Raw genomic sequence first — 24,176 nt, forward strand, 5'->3', positions numbered from 1 at the left:
CTGATACATTTTGGGTGCTGCGGCATATTAAACCTATGATAAAAAGTCTCCTGCGTGAGAAGCCCTGTTACTAATGCTTTTGTGCTCATTCATTTATTTAAGCTGATGATTATTTGTTATTGATGGAAGGAGTCTCCAGGGGCAGTATTTGTTCCATTCAGATGTAAAGCTTTGTTTCCTGGTCTTTCTTTAATAAATAAATTGCTTGGTGTTATCAGATTGCTGAAGTATATGAGAAATAAAGCACACACAGCACAATAATTAATTCATGATTGTTTATTTCTTTTTTTATGAGGACAGCATGCCCAGTCACATTTTATTCCTTACATGAAACACAAAATGCATCACACATCCTTTGCATTATTGTGACAAAAATATATATTACCTCAATTATATTAACTCCTTGTTTTTTTTGTTTTTATTCGTACACAACACACTCTGACGCGTGTTGTTTGGACAGACTAGTGCTTTGGAAAAACGAAGAATTTCGAACGAGTGCCTTCATGATAACCGAAATGTCACACGCTGCATTTCAGACTGCAAAGGTGCTGAAGATGCACAAACCACAAATACACACACACACACACACACACTCCAAAAGGTTCAAACATAGATACATTTCATGTCACCAAATACCTCAAGATTATTATAAACATAGACACACACACACACCCCCTCATACACAACGTTACTGTCCCAATAGCGAGTTTTGAAATTATATCAAAAGCAAGGTCATTGCATTTAAGGTATACACACACACACACACACACACACACACACACACAAAAGAAAGACTGACAAATGCAAAGAGAGGTGGAAAGAAAATAAAGTAGACAGACAGACAGAAAGAATGATATTTGGAACAGCAAAGGATTCATATGAAATTCAAGATCCTTGGAGAAATACAGCACTGGATGTATACATGTATGCATTCAAGTGATAAACTTCACAATACTGTGGAGCTTAAAGTCCAAATGCTAACATAACAACATGGACCAAGAACTGGAGTGTGATATGAAATAATAAAATATTTCAATGATTTGCGTTATACAATCATCGATAGCTTAATTACTGCAATTAAGACAAGATGACACAGTGTCGGTTTTAATCACAATCTACATGTCAGTTTCTGTGCAAAGAAATCCAGCATATAAAGGAGCCCAGAATAAAATGACACTGAAATGGGAGATCTACCATGAAATTTCTTTGCGATCTGGTAGAGTTTCCCCCAGGGTTCTCTAGGTTTCCTCCCCTTTTCTGAAATCATGCTGGTAGGCTGACCAGCGACTCCAAATTGCCCCGAGTATGAATGACAGTGGATGACAATGATCTGGTGTCTCATCCATGTATCCAGCGTTCCAGAGTACAGGCTCAGGGTCCACCATGTTCCTGACCAGTATAAAGCACTTACTGAAGATAAATAAATGTTTCTATCGAACATTGTGTTTGAGAAAAGTAAATATTGAGGCTCAGGAACCACAACCAAAATTGCCAATGGATACATTTAAAGACAGGAAGCAAAAAAAAAAAAAGACTAGACCCATGATAATAGTACTATTGTGTTAATTTGTGCAATCATCTGAACAATGTGTGAAAGTGTAGTTCAATAACACTCAAGTAAGATACATTAATGTTTTTTTTAACCCCCCCCCCATCACCAGTGTAAGTAGGTGACATTAAGGGAGTGCACCATGTAGGCAATAATTTCAGTGTGGAAGCTTCCTACTAGCCTCAAGTGTACACTCATGACACTCAACCCATGATTACATCAGATTCTCTCTCAGCATAGAAATAAACCGAGGTAGGCAAAGAACACAGACATTTGGGTTTGTTTGCATTGTTGTTCAATCCATGTAAAGACCACCCTTCAGCAAGGATGTGCTTCATTCTTGCATATGGTTTCTTGTTTTTCACAGAAGGTTTCTACCTTCTCCTTAGTAGACGCCATAAATATATTTCTCAGCATCCTTCTGTCAAAGAACGGTCTGAAACAGAAAGATGCGGAGGTGATGAGATTAGATCAGAACTAGTCCAGGCTTAGTGCTTCTCTTGAGGTCCTTTACGGTGAAAAGGTGCAGAGAGAAACGGATCGTCAGCGTGTATGTCAGGTCCCTCATAATGTCTGGAGTACTTTGCTAAAGCCTGAGGTCGAAAAGGTACAGGAGCCACTTGATCAAGGACGCTTTGTTCATGGCTTCCGTGATTAAAAGGCACCACATTGGTGTGCTGCATCCCAGCCTGAGAGACAGGATGAGCGTAAACCATCCCCCAGGTTTCCTTTCTCTTTCCGAATGGCGCCTGGAGGAAGACGTCTGACTTTTGAGATAAAGACGAAGCTGAAGTCGGTGGGCGAGGAAACGGAGCGTTCGCAAACACATCCACGTCGCTGTCGGTTTCCTGCACCACCTGAAAAGGCGCTTTGGCGAAGACATCAGCAGACTGCGGGACATCACCGGGTTCAAGTTTCGAGGACGTCTGGAGGTTTCCTGAAGCTTCCAGCTCTTGTTCTTCATCCTCATCAAAGTCCTGCAACAAAGGTCTCGAGCCACTGCAGTCGAGACTGGAAGCTTCGCTCGGCCTGGCCTCGCCAGTTCTCTCGTCTTCGTCCTCGTCATCCTCTTCGCTAGAATGCATCCAGTCTTCAGTAGGGATTTCTGCTTCGTCACCTTCTAAAAGCATGCCATTAGTCTTCACATTGGCCTCTGGAGAACAGAGAGACAAGAAAAAAAATCATCATTGAGTATTAAAAGTGCTCAGTCTTGGGTAGACTCAGCAAAATGACCTCATGACGTCGAATCAGGACGACAAATTGTTACGTGGACACTTTACATGGAAAATCTACTATTCGAGATGCCACTTTGCTGATTCTACCTTATAGATTTTACCTTATATGTTACGATGTAGTCGGCCAGGCGAGACATGGCGTTCGGCGTTCGCTTCTTTAGTTCTGCACGAACGCTACAAGGCTTTTACAAAGTACGTAACAAGTAAAGGAAGTCTGTCACACACATTCTTCTCTGTAAACAACTGGTGACTGATGAGCATGAACAAAACCCCACTGCAGAGATTAACACTGTAAACTCATGGAAGTAACAACCTGGAATAAAACAAAATCGCTGGCTGGAATCGTGTTGGTAAATATGAGCAAAGGCAGCTGTGAAAAAAATACCTTTATTGTTATAACTTCCGATAAAAAACAAATCAGAAAAATATCTCATGGATAACAAATAATTGTAAAAAAAAAAAAAAAAGAAAAAAAAAAGTGTTTTATTAAAAAAAAAAAAAAATCTTGTTGAAATGTGTGTGGCAGAATTATTGACATCCTAACTTTGTGCCACTTCGCTTTTCCAGGTTGCCAGCTCTGAATCTCCTATAATACCTGATGAGGTTAGGGAACACGTTTGAGATCCATGAGAGACAAGAATTCTTATGATTATTATTAGTATTTTTTTTTTTGTATAAACTGATCAAAAGGTTAAACAATAAAGACCAATTTTCCACAGCCTTCTTAGCTCATGTTTACCAAGGGTGCCAATATTATTGGAGGGCACCGTAGCTTGACTCTGATTGTAGTGTGTAATGTAAATGTTAATATAAATACATTTTGAAAAAAATAGACTTCTGTTACTTGTTAGCGATGTTTATAGTACAAAACTAAAAGAGCGTGACACGTTTCGTCTGGTCGAGTACATGTTTTAGAGAAAACTGTTTGCATCTGTTGTTTTTTTTTTTGCCCAAACGATCCTTTAAACCGAGACGATGTTTAACAATTGAACTTTCTTTGTGAAAACAGTTCAAACTGAAAAAATAAATAAATAACCACACAGACCAAACAAAGGAGCTACGGTTAAAAACATACATTCACAAGCAAAAAAAAAGGAGTCACAACGATGCTATGGACCAACACCAGATATCTACAACATTACTATTGTATTCCGACCCACAGATAACAGCTACCACAGAAAGACTACAGCCTTGTTTCCACATATTGTATAAATTAAATAAACAGCTTTGTATAACATTTTCAAAATTAAAAAGCAATAAAAAAAAGCAGGTAAAACCAGGACGAAAAAGTTTATCAAAAGCGAGAGATATCGTATTAAATAAAAACGTGTGGAAATGGTGTGTAAAGCTAAGACTCATGGAAACAAGGAAGGCGAAGTCAGATACAATGATACAAGTATACAGATACGGAGATGGAGCAAATTCTTACCTTCAGACTGTGGACAGAGGGTATCGCATGTAGGAAAGGTTAATATAAGCAGTAGGCTATAACACTAGAAATCGAAATGTACAAGTAAGCACGGATTTTAGAAGAGATCCTCGGCCTATATGTCGTCTGTGCCTTTACGCTTTTCCCCTCCCTGCTCCTTGTTTACTCAGGATGGAACGAACGAGAAATGATTCGGCATAAAAGATCACGTGAGGTAAAGATTTAGGTTGATCAAAAGGCAAGTGATTTGATCAAAAACACGAGGCACAGTTTTCAGGAGATATTTAGCTAAAATGTTTGGTTTTTTTCTGTTATGTACTATTTGTTGTTGTGTGTTTGGGATTGTATGGATTCTGCTGGCTGTGAAACAAATTGCCCCTCGGGGATAATAAAGTTGACCTAACCTAGCCTAACCTAGCCTAGTCGTTGGCCGTGGTTTTGTTGGTTACATAGATGTTCTTAGTTGTAACAACAGTGTCTGTATAAAAAGTATGAGACAAAATAAGTAAATAAATAAATAAATAAATAAATAAATAAATAAATAAAACAAAAGTAAAAAAAGAAAAATCTAAATTTTGACAAAATAATAATAATAATTAAAAAAAAAAAAAGTGGATTAAAAATATGTAGAAAATGACCAAATGTCAAAATCAATAATTGTGGTTAGTGCTTTATTTTTATACTGACTAAATCCATTTTTAAAATCAGCATATCCTTGTTTTACCGGCAAATTCTTATTTGCGTGAAACAGTACGAGTTGTATCGAACCTCGCTGTGCCAGTATTTTTGAGGGTTTATGAATAAATAATGAATAACGGAACACACAGATAAATGTGGTTCATTAAAATCACACTGTTTTGATCAAATCATCTTTCATTTGTGTTACTTTTTTCGGTCGGTAATCCTTTTGTAAAAGTAGTGCTCGTCAAATCGGTCTTTTATACCAACAGGTGACAAATTAAACAAAATCTATGCGGGGAGTATTTATTTATTTATTTATTTATTTATTTATATTTTATTAATTTACCCTTCCGTGTGGATCAGTGAACGGTTTGATGATGATGATGATGATGTAGATGATGATGTAAATGATGAAGATTGTATTGGCCTTCATATTCTTCACATCTCAGTTTAACTGAACAGAAATTTAGGTTCTGTGGGGTTCATCAGTCCCTCCAGGATTTTGCGAGTGCAGAAATTAATGCAAAAAAACAAAAAAAAAACCAAGAAAAAACATGCAAATTGGAAAAATAATAAACACAATATAAGAATTTCTGCAAACTCCTGCAGGGAAGGTGTACACCGATTCAGTATGGTTTTAAAGACTTATCATCATCATCATCTATGTCAAGTTGTTCCTGTGGCTTTAAGTAGCACAGCATTTTAGTATATTTGTACTACATATTTGTCACCTGTCTGTATGTTTGTCTGTGATGTCGAGTCGCGCCGAATGATTTTTCGGATGTCTCTATGGAACCTATGGAAACTCGAGCAGGGATAATAAAGCAAAATGTGAGCTTCAGGAAGACTGAAAAGAGAGGGAAAAGAAAATAAATCAAGGTTAGTGAAAGGGGAGGTTAGGACAAGCCAGGGAATAAAAAGCCTTCTTTTGTTACTAAAACAATATTTGAATTAATGGAATGAGAGTGAGATTTCTCTCTATGGGGCTGGATTATGACACGTTCATTAACCCTCTTTACCAGTACACTTATAAGACATTTTCAATCAGATTAAACAAATGAATTATTTTATCATCACAAGTCTGATCTAAGACTGACGAGTCAGGACTTTCAGCATGAGACGTGTGTTTCTTCCTCTGTTGATAACCTTACAGTGAATTTGAATGGTAACCAACTGTTTTTGTTTTTTCTATGAAACAATTATATTAAAAAGTAGGCTTGGGGAAAACAGAAATACTTCTGAAAAACGACTAATTCTTAAAGTCCTGAGTGCCTATTTTCATACAAGCCTGATATTAAGCACCACTGTGAAGTGAGACATGACAAAGGGGTTTTTTTTTACACCTGGTCACTTCATGCGTTTTCTGTGATCAGATAGCTATCCGATGGTAAAAAGACCAGGTCTAAATGCCCTCCGAAACGTTTTCGAGACGGATATAAATCCGATGGTTCAAACCCCTTCAGGAGGAGGTCTGGGACGCATTTCAGATGAAACTGGACAGGTGTAAATGAATGTGGTTGTTCAAGCCACATACGTCAGCGCTATACTCCTCACAAAGGGAAGTACGTCACAGTACAAGGGAAGTGATCTTTCACCCAGGCTTCTCGTCGGGTCTTAAAACGCACTGCTGCCGCCAGCGAAAATGCAGCAAACAGTAAACGCTGTTTTTTGTAGCATAACTGTTTTAACGAGTTTTTTTGTCTTCTTTTTGATCGCATTCTGAAAACCGCATACACCAAAACGTGTTCCATTTCAATTGCCCCGGAAATGAGGTCAAATATATTAGCATTTTGGGCGGGAGTAGAAAGATCGGATCGATATCTGATTCGCCGAGACACGTTTATGTGGCCTGATGTAAACGGAACAGTTTTAACAAATCAGATAGCTATCGGCTCAGAGACAACACGTGAAGTGACCGGGTGTAAAAAGGCCCAAAGACATTCAATGATTAACAAGGACACAACCAAACAGAAGCAAATTCCAGTTTCTGGATTCTGGTAAAAAGACTTAAGAAAGACCTCACAGTGTGAGGCCTGTGATCATATCGGATCTCTTGTCTTTTCTCCGTTTCGCTCCACGCCGCATGACTTTGAAGGACAAATACAACACCACACTATGGACGTCTGTTCACATTTACATGTTTATTCAACACCTCAATCTTTTCATCGTTATTTCATAAAAATACATCATCCAATCTTCCAGACTGACAAAATACCTGCGAGTGTTTTTGTCATGCTTTGCTAACCGGATGGAATAAGCCATACGATGCTATATGAAAGAGCTGGACTATCAGTGATGCTAAATCGCTTAGCAGATGTGCGTGTTGTGTGTATGGAGGATAGTATTGCATAGGTCAGCCACGTTACAACCTGCATACACCCGGACGATACGACTGAACGAGGAGAATGGACACGTTTACTACAGAAAAATGTACAGAATTACACCAGCAATACGTTTAACACTTCAGAGTTCGGTAAGGAATGATGTGGTAAAACCAAACTAAAACTGTGAACGTTACCATCAGTGACATGTGGATGACAGACTCGTGCTTTAGCGAGGACGTCAGCATGCACACGGCAGCCTGTGAAAGGTAGCAGGCTGTTTTCATATGTTAGCATAATTCTCAAAGTAATAACATGATGGAACCGTAAAGACCTGTCATCTGTAGCATGCTCTCTGAGGACACGCTCCGGCTCGGCTTTACTAGCTTGGCACCTCTGTCTGTGTAATATTTATTATACGGTTACCGAAATGTACGACGGACGCCGTATCGCTCGAATCGCCCCATTCCTGCAGCATGGAGAGAAAAAAGTTCATACTCGATTGAAACAGGGCAGCGACCTCAGGAAGTCGATTCCATCATAAGCCCCGGCTAAAGAGAAGGATGAGGGATGTCTACAATCTTTTCATACATCTCTCATAAATGGATTACAAAACAAGCTTTAAAACAAACAAACAAACAAACAAAAAAAACAACTGAAATTAGAGTGTAAAAGAGGCAGTCTGTAATTTTTATTTAAAGGGGCAGCCTGTAATTTTTATTTAAAGGGGAAGTCTGTAATTTTTATTTAAAGGGGCAGCCTGTAATTTTTATTTAAAGGGGCAGCCTGTAATTTTTATTTAAAGTGGCAGGCTATAATTTTTATTTAAAGGGGCAGCCTGTAATTTTTATTTAAAAGGGCAGCCTGTAATTTTTATTTAAAGGGACAGGCTGTAATATTTATTTAAAGGGACAGGCTGTAATTTTGATTTAAAGGGGCAGGCTGTAATATTTATTTAAAGGGACAGGCTGTAATTTTGATTTAAAGGGGCAGGCTGTAATATTTATTTAAAGGGACAGGCTGTAATTTTGATTTAAAGGGGCAGGCTGTAATATTTATTTAAAGGGACAGGCTGTAATTTTGATTTAAAGGGGCAGGCTGTAATATTTATTTAAAGGGACAGGCTGTAATTTTGAGTTAAAGGGGAAAGTTTGTAATTTTCATTTAAAGAGACAGTGTGTAATTTTCATTTAAAGGGACAGTTTGAAACAATTTAAACAAAGACCCACTGCACATTTGCAAAGTTGGATATATTACAAACTGCACACTTAAACTGCAGCTCAAGTATTTGTATTTTTTCTAATACAAAATGATTAATAGAGCATCGATCCCCAGCAAAGCAAAACAGTGTGATTCATCTCACACAAGGAGAAGAGGAACAAGAAAAGCACAGATTTATGATCTTCAGATGTACAAAATAACGCACTTCATAGACTGTAATAAATGTGATTATTAAGGTCATGTAGGTTGTGTAGATGTACATTCATGCAGAACAATATTGACCGCTACCGTTTAAATGATTCATAGTCTAAAAGTTTCATATGTCGGATATGCACATACAGCTTTTTTTTCTCTCTCTCTCTCTAATGAAAACAAAAACATTCATAAATGCGATAGATGTTAAATAAATAAAGCACGTCATGCAAATTTGGTCGAAAGCCGAAAGGCAGAAAGCGACATGAGCTTTAAAAGAACCAAATGAATTTCAAACGAATAAAGCAAATCAGAAGCAGAAGACACGGAGGCAATAAACGATAATGATGACACGTCCTGAGAATAGCAATAAAGCTGGATTTCTAATCTCTGATCATATTTCATATCATTTTGATGTGCATACACAGCAGCGGGAATACATCGTGATATCATGTGCTGATACTGCTGATACGTCCAGAGCCGATACTGCGCGTGCACCGACATACGGTGCGCATGTCAACATTATTATTAATGGACGTTACAGCGATTAGCAAGCAGACGCGACGCTAAGCAGAGGGACTTCCTGTGTATGGTTGTGCCCTCTAAAGTCTAGAATGTTCTACGAGCCCGAATCATGCAAAATGATATTATATAACATTGATCATAAAACCAGCATTCAGAGCTTCTGACTCTTTCTGCTCTTCTGTAGCAGATCCTCTTTCAAAGCTCGATGAAGTTGTTCTGTTAATGGGGCAGTAGTGAAGTAATGGGTAAGGCTCTGGATTATTGATCAGAAGGTTGAGTGTTTAAGCACCTCGAGAAGGCTCATAACTCTCTCTGCACCAGGGGGCGCTGTATCACGGCTCTAATATACATGGACGTGACCGATACAAGTGCATCTTATAAGTGACGTGACATACGGCTAAGTACGGTGACCCATACTCAGAATTTGTTTAACCCATCCAAAGTGCACACACACAGCCGGAGGGGGGGGGGGGGGTGTTGCTCAAGGGCACCTCAGTCGTGGCCGGCTCGAACCCCCAACCTTAGGGTTAGGAGTCAGACTCTTTAACCATTAGGCCACGACTTCCCCAACTTATCGGCTCAGAGATCAGCTATAGGGTATGACAGAGCCACGATGGGCATGACAGAGCCACGATGGGCATGACAGAGCCACGATGGGCATGACAGAGCCACGATGGGCATGACAGATGGGCATGACAGAGCCACGATGGGCATGACAGAGCCACGATGCAGCACACAACCGCTTTGAAACGTCTTGAAATAAATCTTTAGCCATTAAAAGGTTGCTGCGGTCACTATTCTCTCCTATTAGCAGTTTATCCAGCTCTTTATTTATATATGTAGGTGCTTCTGAGCTAAATACCTCTGCCATACGTGTATATATAGTCTATTGGATTTGTGGCCTCGGGGAACGTCTAGACATTCGATAATGGAGCAGATGACTGGAGATGTATTAGACTGAGGGCTGCTTTACACTTTGGCGAAGGGGCATTTTAGCGTCCAAAACCTGAACACCACATTCTGGGAACCGACGTTGGTAAGGACAGGTAGGAGGACACTTGTGTGCTAGGATTGGGACAAAACCCAAAAACATAATCAAAAGCCATGAAGACCACGTTTTACGATCGTACAATACTTTTATGTGTGCGATACCGTGCAGACGCCGGTACGAGCGATCGAACAAGAGCTCCTGAATAAATGGCCAAGTATCTAATTACTGCTATTGCTGGAAGGATTTGCTGTTAATCTTGTAAATCCGAGCGTTCTTGTGGAACGGATTTTATGCTGTCCTGCTCTGTGCTCGTACGGCGTCGATGGATTTGAAAGGAAATGACAAGGCAACAGAAGAAATATAATGGGAAGGACAGACAGACAGAGGAGGAGGACGCAATCTTTCAGGATCGTGTATAGTATTATATGGTATCAGTCATGACCTAAACTATAGCTTTGTTTATGAATTGCACATTTTCCCTGCAGTTTTTTTTTGTCGTCCCTCTACCCCTCTTTCTCTCTTTCTATCCCTCTCTCTCTCTCTGTGTGTCTTCTACAAGTCGATGAGCTGGTCCACCAGCAGCAGGGAGCAAGCCAGATTGGGCAGACCGGTCTCTGAGCTGCCACTGTTGCTACCACCTAGAACATGCCAGAAAGAAAGAGATGAAGAGAGAAGAGAGAAAAGAGAGAGAGAGAGAGAGAGGGAGAGGAGAAAAAAAAGTGGAATGAGAAAGGGAAAGTAGACAAAGATGAAAGACAGAAGAGGAAAGAAAAAAAGCGGCGTTTCGTGCAAAATATGATAAAAGCAACAAAAAAAAAGCAAGCATGTAAACAGCATAAAGGAAACAGAAAGGTTAAAAAAAGAAAAAAAGGAATGGAAAATGAAGGGTGTGATAGACATTATTATGGGTTATGGAGGAAAGAGGGAAGGGGAAAAAAAAAAAAAAAGTAAGTGGAGGTTCCTCGTGAGTAGCTACAGCATTTCAGAGATGAAAAATCGAAGCGACTTCCTGTTCTGCTCCAGAGACGGCGACGGGGTTTGGAATGTGACTCGGATGATTTCGGAGTGAAATCTTTAACGTGACGTAAACGCCTAGCAAATGATATCACTGTAAGTCATGCGGTTTTCACTGGAGGTGTGAAGGACGCTCAGACGACACTGCTGTGATTGGGTAATAAATAAAACCTAGATGGAAAAAAAAAAAAGATAACCTGAGACTGAGCTGGTTGCTGACTGGTGCTGTTTATTTATTTGTTAAGATTTATACATTTCAACAAATACAGCCTTTTAAAATCGGATAAAATGTCTCTTTGATTAACCAGAATGTGAGTTAAAACTATTTCTGATGAAATATCTTACAGCTTTATATCTTTCTTCAAGATAAATGTTTAGTCATCGAGCCTCACTGATTCACCTCATCGAGCTACCTGTAAAAATCTAACCTGCAGCACTGTTTGTTTCATTTACAGCTAATAGAGTAGACAGAGTTATTAGATAATAGAGTTGGGGGGGGGGGAGTTTGCGGTGGGGTGTTTGTCGGAGGTATGTGATTGGGATTTTGTTCCTTTTCCTGTTCCTTACCTTGGCTGTGGGTTTTGGAGATGAGCATTGGAATGGGGTCAAACTGGCTGTCGGGGTTCTGATCCAGAGCTGGAGAGGATACGGCGGTGAGCCGAGCAGGTAAGGGCAAAAACGGAGAGAGAGAGAGAGAGAGAGAGAGAGAGAGAGAAAGAGAGGGGGGAAGAGAGCGAGAGAGAGAGAGAAAGAGAGGGGGGAAGAGAGCGAGAGAGAGAGAGAAAGAGAGGGGGGAGAGAGAGAGAGCGAGAGAGGAGGGGAGAGGGGGGGAGAAAGCGAGGGAGGGTGAAGAAAGAGAGAGGTAGAGAGAGATAGAGAAAGAGAGAGAGGGAAAGAATGAAATAGATGGGGAGAGAGAAAAAGAGTGAGGGGGGAGAGCGTGAGATAGGTGGGGGGAAAGAGAGAGAGATGGGGGAGAGAGCACACGCACGAGAGAGAGAGAGAGATGGGGGAGAGAGAGAGAGAGATGGCGTAGAGAGCACACGCACGAGAGAGAGAGAGAGAGAGAGAGATGGGGGAGAGAGAGAGAGAGATGGGGGAGAGAGCACACGCACGAGAGAGAGAGAGAGAGAGAGAGAGATGGGGAGAGAGAGCACACGCACGAGAGAGAGAGATGGGGGAGAGAGCACGCACGAGAGAGAGAGAGAGATGGGGAGAGAGAGCGCACGCACAAGAGAGAGAGAGAGAGAGAGAGATGGGGAGAGAGAGCGCACGCACAAGAGAGAGAGAGAGAGATGGGGAGAGAGAGAGCACGCACAAGAGAGAGAGAGAGAGAGAGAGATGGGGAGAGAGAGAGCACGCACAAGAGAGAGAGAGAGAGAGAGAGATGGGGAGAGAGAGCGCACGCACAAGAGAGAGAGAGAGAGAGAGAGAGATGGGGAGAGAGAGAGCACGCACAAGAGAGAGAGAGAGAGAGAGAGAGATGGGGAGAGAGAGCGCACGCACAAGAGAGAGAGAGAGAGAGAGAGAGATGGGGAGAGAGAGCGCACGCACAAGAGAGAGAGAGAGAGAGAGAGATGGGGAGAGAGAGCGCACGCACAAGAGAGAGAGAGAGATGGGGAGAGAGAGCGCACGCACGAGAGAGAGAGAGAGAGAGAGAGAGAGAGAGAGAGAGAGAAAGAAAGAGGGGGAGAGAAAGCAGAAAATATAAATAAAAGTGACAGGTAGTACAGGAACAAGAAAAGCTCAGTGTGAAAGAGAAGGCTTGTGTTTTTGTAAACATTATCCAGTCCCTACGAGTAAGTTCATTTCATGTCTATCATCTGTATTGATATCTTTCACAATCAGAGTGAGCAGCCGGATTTCTCCCTGATGGAAAACTGCTTAATTCGGAGCTGAACGGAGGATCGGAAGCCGCCGGTGTCGGCTTTGCTAACGTGGGAATCCTAACGAGCGGAGAGAACTAAATAGATTCCACCCTGATGTCAGTGGAAAAACAGCTCATTTATTCCTGAACTTTCTTTAAGAATAGCAAGAAAACGGCGTATCAAAATATGACTTAAGAGCAAAGACCCGCCTACTTGTTTGGACCTGTTGTCAACCCGATAGTCACGAGTGCGTGTCTTACCCGGCTGGAGCTGTGCACTGGCCTCCGGACCTGGAAGGAACTGCTCCAGAGGTTGCGCGCCGGTGGAGGACATTGGAGACGGCAGGACCTGAACTCCCGGTAAGGAATGAGAGAGCAGGAGACCACCAAGGAGAGACTCCCCTCCACCCAGGGCATCTGGATGACAGAGAGGAGGCCAGTTATGTACAGATAACGGAGTGAGGATCGTCGAAAGCATAAAAAGAGGTTGTGAAGCAGGTTGAGAGAAAGGAAATGTTAGTGTGATGCTTGGGGAAAGCCCCTCCAGCTGGTTCTCTAGTGACTGAGAGATAACTTGGATATCTGAAGCATTCAAAGCTCTCAAAGATGATCCGATCCCATCAGGACGTGAGGAGACGAAAAACTCAGCTCCGTGGCTGCGAAGCTGCTCGAGCGCATGTAAAATCTACGCTGTGCACTGTGCAACAAGCTACTGTGCATCAAGTGTCTGTAATGATCATGAATAATCACTATGAAGCATTTGTAACAGACTGATTTATAAAGAGAGGGGCACGGTGGCTTAGTGGTTAGCATGTTCGCCTCACACCTCGAGGATCTGGGTTCGACTCCCGCCTCTGCCTTGTGTGTGTGGAGTTTGCATGTTCTCCCTGTGCCTCGGGGGTTTCCTCCGGGTACTCCGGTTTCCTCCCCTGGTCCAAACACATGCATGGTAGGTTGATTGGCATCTCTGGAAAATTGTCCGTAGTGTGTGAGTGAATGAGAGTGTGTGTGTGCCCTGTGATGGGTTGGCACCACGTCAGGGGGTGTATCCTGCCTCGATGCTCGATGATGCCTGAGATAGGCACAGACTCCCCGTGACCCGAGTAGTTTTATAAAGAATTGTGAAAGTGAAAGAAAAGGGAATGAAAAAGGAATCAGCCGAGCCAGCGACGTGCAACGAGAACGATTAAAAACCTTAAAATAGAAGAACCGAATGCGTAATATTTGTGAGAAAGTCCTGCGATCGACCTTGTGGACAACCTTCGACATTCCGCCTTCATCACGGTCGACCGGCACACAAACGCTAATTAACGAGTGATGACAGGAAGCATCGAATTAGTAAGAGCCTGCCTACTCTCTCACGCCAAAGGCAAGTCATTTACGAATGACGGAAATGATTCATCCTGGTGGGATCCGAGCACAGAAAGATAAGATGTTCAGATTTGATCCCGCTTACAAACCACACTTCCTGTTTAAGGACCTTGTAGATTATCTCAGTAGTGCAATTATCTTTTAACTGGGATATACATTTAATTCTTAGAAGTTAAAGAGAAACAGTTCTAGTTTTTTTCTTGAGTCGATTAAAAGAAAGAGGAATTTGCACTGACCTGGCAACACTGGATCAGTGTGCAGAGACTCCAGACCGGGAATGAGCGCATCCATCATGACTGTGTACGAAGAGAAGGAGAACCTGATTAGTAAAAAGATCGTCCTTTCATTTCCAGTCTTTTTTTAAGACAGCGGTCGATGAAAGGAAGCGAGCTCTCAGAGTAAGTCATGCAGTAAGAGACAGATGGGAGAGAGAAGATGGAGAAGAGTGACAGAAACCAGGCATAAAAAAAAAAGAGGCAAGCAACAGATGGATGAGCATCCTCGGCTTCATCAAGGTGACGACCGTGGAGGAAAAAATTAGTCTGCAGGGTATGAGGAAGGAAAGAGAGAGAGAGAGAGAGAGAACCGGGAGGATAAACAGAGGTGGAGGTTTACCATGACTGGAGTCTGCAGGACTAAAAGGGTCGTTCAGAGGGAGATCAGGGGGAAGCAGGGAGGAAGAGGAGGAGGAGGAAGGCTCTGGAGACTTCAAACCCTCAATCAACTTCTCTACTCGGAGGGGGGGGGGGATTATAAAGTGTAGGAGATAAAAAAAGGACAAGAGATAAGCAACAAAGAGGAAATGTGGATAGGAAGGGAAGAGTTTTGAGGAGTGAGAAGAAAGGAGAAGTAGAGAAAGAAAAGCAGAGAAGGAGTGAGAAGAGAGGAGAAGAAATGAGTATAAAACAATCAGAGAGAAATACGAGAAGACAAGAGAAGACAAGAGAAGAGAAGAGAAGAGAAGAGAAGAGACAAATCCATCACAGGTTATTGAAGGTTTAATTGAAATCAGTGCAGGCGTTTCATCAGATCTCGACAGCAGCTCGTTACAGAGAGGATCTCGGCCGTGTTTAGTGAAGAACACAGACACCACACAGCAGCTGCCTCGTTAGCATCTGAGCTCCATTTCCAGAACATTCCACAACAAGCTGTTAGCTGAGCCACAACCTACACGGCTCTCGTGATGTTTCCACTGATGTGTAAGAAGTGGGGATAAAAAAAAAACCCCAGCCAAACCTATGATGTAATCATCCTTAACACTACACAGTGTGCATCAGTCAAACAGTTGCACTATTAAGGATCTGTACGTAGTGCAGCCAGAACAGAAACCAGCCGCTAGCGCTAGCGCATGCGTGTCAGTACAGAGTGACGGCTGGGTCTGCAAAGACGCTGACGGTGCGCGTGGTGACCTCGAGGTTAAGGACCATCAATTCCTCAAACCTTAGCTTTAACGGTCAATAGACATGGAGATGTATAGATACAGAAGCACTGTACTACAGGATCAAAAAGTTTTTTTTAAGTGCTATTTTGTTATTTCAACATAATATCTCATTATTTTGACTCTAACACTTAATAGTTAAGAACCAATAATCTATAAGTAACAGTGAGTAATCCAGAGGTTGTTTTTTTTAAGCGGAATTCAGCTGACATATGTAATGCAGAGTGATTCATGCTGTGGTCCATGTGAAGAAGAGAAGCTCACATCGTTTTGCTTCTTTGGCCACAGATGGCATCATCAGGATTTGTGAGCTCCAGCTCCTATTCTGTTGGGAGCAGTTGGATGGGTGGACCGCATCCAATCACCTTGACTCTCCAGCACTTGACTCTTTAGTCAAGTGACTCTTAAGATAACTCCTTGAATCAAGTACTAACACTAAACTCCCTGGGTTAAGTGACTCCCTGCACTCGACTCCCTGCACTCGACTCCCTGCACTCGACTCCCTGCACTCGACTCCCTGCACTCGACTCCCTGCACTCGACTCCCTGCACTCGACTCCCTGCACTCGACTCCCTGCACTCGACTCCCTGCACTCGACTCCCTGCACTCGACTCCCTGCACTCGACTCCCTGCACTCGACTCCCTGCACTCGACTCCCTGCACTCGACTCCCTGCACTCGACGGTAATTTTGGTAATATTTGGATGTATCTGCCATCCAAATAGTTGAAATAACAACATAGCACATCACAATAGTTTTATGCCTCTTCAGGGCAGCCACTTATTATACATTTCTGTTCTGTAATTGTAAATATAATTCAGAGGGGAAAGTTTGAAATATCGGTGGTCCTCTTTCTCCTAAAGCTGTAACTCCAAGGCCTGTCTTTACTCACAGGACTGACAGGACTGTACGGGCAGGGTTCTAGGATCAGCAGGGGGTGGGAAGGGTCACAGACACTCAGGAGACAGAGCAGCAGACCTGCTGCTTTGTCCTTTTCACTAGGAGTCAGGGGGACAAACCAAAAGTTCAAGCCATTTATACCTGTTTTTTTTTTTAATGAATCTTGAGAAACAGGATCATTTTCAGATAAGGATTTTCAACCTGGCTTTCATCTGTGTAGCAAGCAAGTGTGTGTGTGTCTGTATGTGTGTGTGTGTGTGTGTGTGTGTGTGTGTGTGTGTCTCTCTCTGTGTGTGTCTCTGTGTGTGTCTCTCTGTGTGTGTCTCTCTGTGTGTGTCTCTCTGTGTGTGTCTCTCTGTGTGTGTCTCTCTGTGTGTGTCTCTCTGTGTGTGTCTCTGTCTCTCTGTGTGTGTGCGCGCATGCATGCGCGAGTGACGCAACAGGCTGCCAGATGACTTTCACATGACCCGAGTGTACACACAAAGCTATTCTATGCCATTCAAATCCGGCTACAGAGGGTTTACCTGGGCCTTAATTACACAAAGCAACATCTCCTGTCACTGTGTGTGTGTGTCATCAGATCTAGAAAGGTCAGCCAAACCCTGCTTAAGAGCTACAAGGATTAAACTATCCTCTTCCTCCAACGTACAGTATGTAGCATTTACACACAACAACCCTTGCGGCATTCACCACAACTTTCTCTATGACTACTGGAGCTGTGCAGTTCATTCCACAGTTTCTACAAACCTAGACTCAAAACAATTAGCATAATGGTTACTTATTCAACAAGATCTCTTATTGAATACATCACTGCACAGTCATAATATCCTATTGAAAACTCTGACAGAGAAAACTAAGGGAAGTTCAATCAAGTCCAGTTATCAAACATGTTCTCTGAAGAACATTGAAGGCAACACAAACAAAACTGCCATGAGTCCTTGCTGTATATCTGGGCAACCAGGAAGTGCTACAAATCCACACACGTGAGAATGAAGCGGATTCGGGATTACTATCGGGTTTCTATTTCTGGAAGACATGCACAAGACCCACGAGACTTCACACAGAGAATGATGTAAACTTTATTAAAGAGAAAGCTAAAAGGACTACACTGGATTTACACCGAACTAAAGGATAGGTAGACAGGAAAGAACCAGGAAAGGACAGAACAAGGGCAGGAAGCTGTCCTCAGAATCACAAAGCAAAAAGAGACCGTATAAAATGAAAGAACTGGGTATATACCTGTACACTGGGGAAGGCCTTTGCTTGGGGCTGCAGGTTGTAACCCTGAGATCAGGTTCTCTGTAGAGGACTTCTCTGGAGCTTTTGCTTTTTGTAAACACACCCACAAACAACCACATGAGCAACCTGATCTAAAGCGAACCGTTCGCCGTCATCTATCTTCCTAATTAAACCGACATCGATCTTACCATCCAGTTTGGCAAAGTCCTTGTTAAGCAGCTCTTCGGCTGTAAGTTTGGAGAAGTTATCGTCCCCAAATGGGTTCCAGGAGGGCTGTGAACCAGCATGTGCCACAGGGGTGGTGCTCTGGGTACCGACCTCGCCCGCCGTGTACACGCTCTGCTGAGAGGAGCGCGGGGAGCCGGAGGGGGTGGTGCTGGCTGATCTGGAGCAGAAACACAAAGAGAACATGCTCAGCTCAGTTGTGGTCAGATTCATACTTTCAGGAAACGTTTTGCTGAATGACAGATAAATGGATGTATAGTGTACTAGGAATCCATAGCAGGAGCAGCGGAAGAGGCGCCATGGCTTCAGCTTGGGTGCGTTAGGTAACGTTATTGATGCCTACACGGCTATAGGAAACGTTCTGCTGACTGACTGATCGATAGATGTATAGACGGAAGAACGGACGGAGCTCACTTGGACTTGTTGAGACTGGCTTCGGCAGCAGCGGCCTGCAGCAGCTGAGTGGACTTGCTGACAGGAACTCCGAATATGGTGCTGTGTGTGACATCACTCAGAATGCGCCTGTGACCCCCGCGAGGGGCCGCCTTCGGAGATGAGGGCGGAGTCAGAGAGCCCACTTTTTGGCCCGAGCGCCCGCCTGCGAACGGCTAAGCAAAGAAAACAGAAATCCTTCGGTTAGGTTTGGTCAAAAACAAATAATATGAGACACCACCCAAGTGAGAAAGGACCACTTAATCTGGAAATAGAAGATGTTGGTTAGTGAAAAAAGATGAATCAGAACAAAAGGACAAGCTACTCTATTACAGAACCACTGCTATTGTTAATAACCGACTGAACGTCAGGACAGAAACAGTAAGAACCGGGAGAAAGTTCACCATCAGGTTATTAAGCAACTATATAATCCTGAAAGTATCTGCATGTAAAGGGGAGCTGCGGCCATGAAACGTTAGAAGGAAGCGTTCCACTTGAGTTGTGTACCTAAATAAGTCTGTGAGGTGCCGATTATCAGCATACGGTACGAAAAACAAAAACTGTCAGGACTAGCCTACGGAAAAAAATAAAAATACATCAGGTACACAAGAAGTGGAATATTCCGGGGAAAATTTCAGGAAAATTGCACCCAGCAAAAGATCACTTCCAGCTGCTCTTGAATTACCATCTCCTCAGAGTTTATACCAGGAGCCGGTGCCCCCTGTAGAACCGGAGGTGATGGAGGAGACGCTTTAAAAGATGGAGGGATAGACACAGGATTAGCCGCCGCCGGTAGCTGCTGTTGCTGGATTGGTGGTGGTGGTGGAGCCATAGCTTTCATTTTTGTGTGTCCGGGTGTGATGTGAGAATACTGCACAGGTGGCGTAGGGGCCATAGCTTTGGTTCTGGCCTGCACTGGGGCTGGTGGAGGAGCGTGTTGTGCATTCACATGGGGTAAAGCAGAAGGAGGAGGAGGAGGAGGAGGGGCCTTGGCTTTAGTTCTTGCCTGTGCAGACGCAGCAGACGGTGCAGGTGAGCTGATGCCCTGATGATGGGATGGGTAGAGGTTCTGTGCTTGGAGTGACAGCTAAAACCGGTAGATCAGGTCAAAACACAAGGTTAAAGTGGCTCAAATGATAAACTCATGAATTGTGTCATGAATGTGAACGTGTTATAGGAAAACGACCAACAACAGGGTTATAGTAATAAAGCCTCGCCATATCAATCACTTTACGGCAAATGACATGCCTTGTAATCCGTTTACTAATCAGTCTTAGCTGATGTGAAGTCCCCAGGATTTAATTGTTGCTATAGAAACAATAATAATATATTAGAACGAGCATGTTAATATTGTAAACCTTGTATTTGGCACTAGTCAGTGGTGTAGTCTACGTGATACGCAGGTATACGCCGTATTCCCACTAGGAAATGCCAAGGATTTCCGTATACCCACTTAAAAAGCGTGAGGATACGTAACAATATCGTTTTGTGACAGAACTTTCATTCATAAATTCACCCCGTCTGTGTTGCGAACACAGACTGTGGTTGCGATTGCGAATCACTAACGTTTTTGGACCATTGGGGCTTCCGTGGCCTGTGACCTGATCTGACGTCACCTACCGAGGAGGAAAATTAGTTGCTTAGCGGTGTTTTTTGGCGCAAATTTGAAATTAACTAACTAATGTAAGAGAAGATCTGAAACGAAAGCAGACTCAAACTACACGCTGAGTGTTTTCGGAAGCCTGCGCCTAAAGCTACAGCAGCTTCGGGTGACACTTCACCCGCAGCCCGAGTAAATGTATTTGGAAAGCTTTGTAAACTACCAGTTCATTCAGTTCATAATATTCTGAGTGTTGGTGATAAAACTGAACAAATGTTTATTGTTCACTATGAAATGTACATTGAAAATTGACAGCTGATAAAACCTGTGCTCCAGGTCCCATATTCATATAACATTTAATGCTAACTGTAGCTCTTAAAGGTATAAAGTTCACCCAAAAATGAAAATTGTGTTATTTCCTCACCCTCAATTTGTTCCAAAACTGTATGAGTTTCTTTCTTCTGTTTAACACAAAAGATGATATTTTGAAAAATGTACCCATTGACTTTCATAGTCTATATTTTTTGTCTGATTACATTAAGCCTTAAATGTTATATGAATATAGGACCTGGAGCACAGGTTTTATCAGCTGACTGTCTTTTGTTGCTTACAATAAATTGGAATGTTGATAACACATAAGCAGTCTTTAATAATGCTCTCAATTACATGTAGATGCATATTTTATGCATTAGTGAGTGTGGTGGTGCCTATGGGGTGTCGATCTAGGATGGGTGCGTATGAGGCTGGGAGGGGGGGAAAAAAAAAATCACAGTATACTCACTACAAAAAAATAGACTACACCACTGGCACTAGTTTAAAAATTAAATAAACACTTTCTGGTCAATCAGAATGGAGAGTTCGACAACTCTTGGACGGTCATGTAGCACTTCTGCACCGAAGAATAATCTGTACCTGCTGCTGAGGAGGGTAGAAACCTGGAGCTTGGGGCTGCACGAAAAGCTGAGCATGCTGGGGAGTGGCTTGAGGAGGAGTGGGCGTGGCTTGCACGGGTGTGGGCGTGGTTTGCTGCGGAGGCTTCTGTGGCTGAGAGGCAACGTTCACACCTGTAAGGCGATTAACATTCAATTAACAAGTTTTTAAAAGTAAAATACAAGAACATAATTAAAAACAGACCCAGAAGAGAAGTGAGTGTCCATTCAAGACGCACCGTATGACCAAAGATTTGTGGATGCCTGCAAAATTATACCTATTAAACTCTTTTGAACATCCAGATTTAGTTCCACTTTGCTGTTATAATAAGCTCCATTTTTTCTGTGAAGGGCTTCACACTAGATTGCGGCTAATTTTTATGGATGCAACGACGGCATGACAAACCAGCTTCTCTTTTTTTTTTTTTCCTTCTCCATCATCAAGTTCATAAGACAATAAACAAACAAACAAACAAACAAATAGATAGATAGCTTGGTCTCAAAGCCCAAACTAGGTCACCATAACAACCAGCTCAATTAATTTTATATATAGTCAAATAGCAACTCAGCAGGATTCTGGCTATTAAGGTCCCTCATTATTCAGTGCTTAAAGTGACACATTGATTAAATCAGCAGGATTACTAAAGTCGATCGATTCGGTCAATACTGCAAGGCTGCTGTGAAGTTCTTTAAGGGCTTTAATCTTTAAAGCAGCATAAATCTCTACTATGCTTCAGATTACAGGGCTGCATTGGGATTGGGCTTCCGCGGAACCCAACGCAAATCTCGCAGGAGCGGTTGTTTTCACTGTTGCCCCGGGCGGGAGTGGGCGGTCAGAAAATTTAGCGGGAGATCCGCGGGACCCGGTGGGATTTGGCGTGTAGCCTAATAATAAGAATGGAGTCAACACATGACATTGAGAAGAAGATTAGTATTAGAATTAGTATTATTTAAATGCAATCATATTTAATTCTGTTATTCTGGACATTAGCCAGGCGGTCCTGGTCAGAAATTTAGCGGGAGCGGGTGGGTGCGGGTTTATAAAAAACAGTCCCGCGCAGGGCTCTACTTCAGACTATTACACCAAAACCACCACTACCCTCACAGCGTCTTGTGTATTTTTGTGCCAGATGATGTGAAAATCATTCGACAAAATTTGTTTTGGTCTAAATTTGGTCAAGTGGAAGCCTTTTCCATCTGTCTGCTGGATTTTATTCTGTTTTTAGCCTGACAAAATGATCTACACTGTTTCCTGTGTCAATAAAGAAGAAAATCTCTCAAGAGTTTAGACTGGCACGTACGCCAACGTGACTGGAACTTGACCCTGTGTGTGTGTTATTTATTTATATTTGCTCAGAAATTCCACTCACTGATAGGCTGTGCAGGTCCGGCCGGGGCGTTGGCTCTCTTGCGGGGCGTGAGGGCGGGCTGTATGGGCAACATGCCTGTGACCGGCTGAGCCTGGCCCGCTTTGGGCCGTTGCCGTGGCGCTATGGAGGTTGCCGTAGTGGGGACTGGATCAGTGAGTCTAAGACAAAAAAATTTGGAAATAGCTTACGTTCTCATTAGACAACAATCTCGGTGTAGTGAAGATCTCTGTGTGTATGTAGTCTCTCACCTGGCTTTAGTCTGGCTCTTCTTGGCAACCGCTTCACTCGCTCTGATTGGCTCAGGAAGCTTCGTAGGAATCAGAGAATTCTGGTTGGGTAAAGAAAAAAAAAAAATCATAACCACCATTACAACCAAAAAAAGAAAAACACATATTTATAGTTTCATTTGTTAAATTTTTTTCATTTAAAGCAAAAATCTAAAAGGGTTTCATGATTTATTTTAGAATGATTTGACTTTTACTTCAAATCTACATGTCTGTCTACCCACAATGCCACTCGCACACTCCAGCTCGCTCACATCCTCATCCGTACCCTCTGTTCGTGGGCTGCTGTCAGATATGACGTCACGCACCAAAACGTTTCCTTTTTTTCCTCTTAAATCTACATATCATGGATTCTGACGTGCTTGAACCGTGTCTTGCCATCTACCATCTGTTCCTGTGTGAAATGTCACTACAAACCAGGCAGCTTCTCTTTTTATGGTCATTTTATATCCTTTGAAACACGGGTCATACAACGCATGATGGCGTGACACTGCTATTATCAGAGTTTCCTCCAGCTTGTCTGAAGGCGCCACGACACGATGCGTCTGCCCATTTGTGGCATGATACAAATTCGCAGGTCAGAATTCACTAAACTTGAAAAGCGGTAAAAGGCAAAATTTGATCCCGTCGCTCGCTCGTCATCTCTTAGATCACCAGCTAGCTGACGTGTCATGTTACTGCACTGCGACTCTCAGACTGTGCGTCCGACCTTTTCGGCGACATCTCTGCTGTTTCTCGTTAATACCACATTAATAAACATTCGTTGTTTTTAGGATCTAACACCCAAACCCGAGAGTTTCGTCTTATGATCGAGATCGCTGACATCGCTCCTATTAAACATACGATCTGTAGAAACAAAGACCTCGAGAAATAAATCTCTGCCCGAGCTGCCATCAACGGCACTCCGTGGCCTTGCCGTCCCTAACGTGCCGACTCAATGCGTCCATTATACCTTCAACACAACGACAGGCCGCTGGAACGCGGCCGAGTGGCAGCTTGCAAAGGAAACCTACTTCCCCCGACTCCCTCTGGGGCAAAGCGGCAGTGATGTGTGTGGAATAAATCTAACAGGAAATGATTTTTGGGTTTAGCAGCACAGCATGGGCGCTGATGAGAAAAGCACAAAAACAGAGCAATGACTCGGTGATCACACTCTTCAGGGGGGTTTATAATAATAAAGGACGGGGCGCTACTGCAGCCGTCTTCACGTTAAATCGCTACTTCAGCCGACATTTGAAGAAGAAAAATGGACAAAGATAATAAAACATGCGGCGTTTTTCCTTTCATTTTGCACAGGAGACATAACAGTAATGTGGCTAACAAGCATTTGAGGCTCGATAAGAAATAAATCACCACAGTGATAA

General features: G+C 42.7%; 1 protein-coding gene across 11 annotated transcripts in view; it reads right to left on the minus strand.

Moving 5' to 3' along the window:
* Nucleotides 1-261: 261 nt before the first annotated feature.
* The window catches only part of aak1a (AP2 associated kinase 1a), a 39,999-nt gene continuing 16,084 nt past the window's right edge, over nucleotides 262-24,176 (minus strand). The window contains exons 9-22 of one of the 11 annotated variants that reach the window (XM_047823009.1): nucleotides 22,777-22,856; nucleotides 22,529-22,686; nucleotides 21,142-21,293; nucleotides 19,636-19,716; nucleotides 18,612-18,805; nucleotides 18,161-18,357; nucleotides 17,973-18,059; nucleotides 15,012-15,125; nucleotides 14,633-14,692; nucleotides 13,287-13,442; nucleotides 11,726-11,794; nucleotides 5,626-5,690; nucleotides 4,214-4,220; nucleotides 262-2,702 (exon numbers count right to left, since the gene is read on the minus strand). In XM_047823009.1, coding sequence (XP_047678965.1) covers nucleotides 2,038-2,702; nucleotides 4,214-4,220; nucleotides 5,626-5,690; nucleotides 11,726-11,794; nucleotides 13,287-13,442; nucleotides 14,633-14,692; nucleotides 15,012-15,125; nucleotides 17,973-18,059; nucleotides 18,161-18,357; nucleotides 18,612-18,805; nucleotides 19,636-19,716; nucleotides 21,142-21,293; nucleotides 22,529-22,686; nucleotides 22,777-22,856 — 2,085 coding nt within the window. In that variant the 3' untranslated portion in view covers nucleotides 262-2,037. Of the gene's footprint in view, nucleotides 2,703-4,213; nucleotides 4,221-5,625; nucleotides 5,691-7,016; nucleotides 10,783-10,828; nucleotides 11,330-11,725; nucleotides 11,795-13,286; nucleotides 13,443-14,632; nucleotides 14,693-15,011; nucleotides 15,126-17,972; nucleotides 18,060-18,160; nucleotides 18,358-18,611; nucleotides 18,806-19,314; nucleotides 19,717-21,141; nucleotides 21,294-22,528; nucleotides 22,687-22,776; nucleotides 22,857-24,176 lie in introns of those variants that run through there. The other 10 variants (XM_047823010.1, XM_047823011.1, XM_047823017.1 and 7 more) reach the window with 10 other exon arrangements.

Source organism: Tachysurus fulvidraco, chromosome 14 (genome assembly GCF_022655615.1).
Source record: "Tachysurus fulvidraco isolate hzauxx_2018 chromosome 14, HZAU_PFXX_2.0, whole genome shotgun sequence".
Classification (NCBI taxonomy): domain Eukaryota; kingdom Metazoa; phylum Chordata; class Actinopteri; order Siluriformes; family Bagridae; genus Tachysurus; species Tachysurus fulvidraco.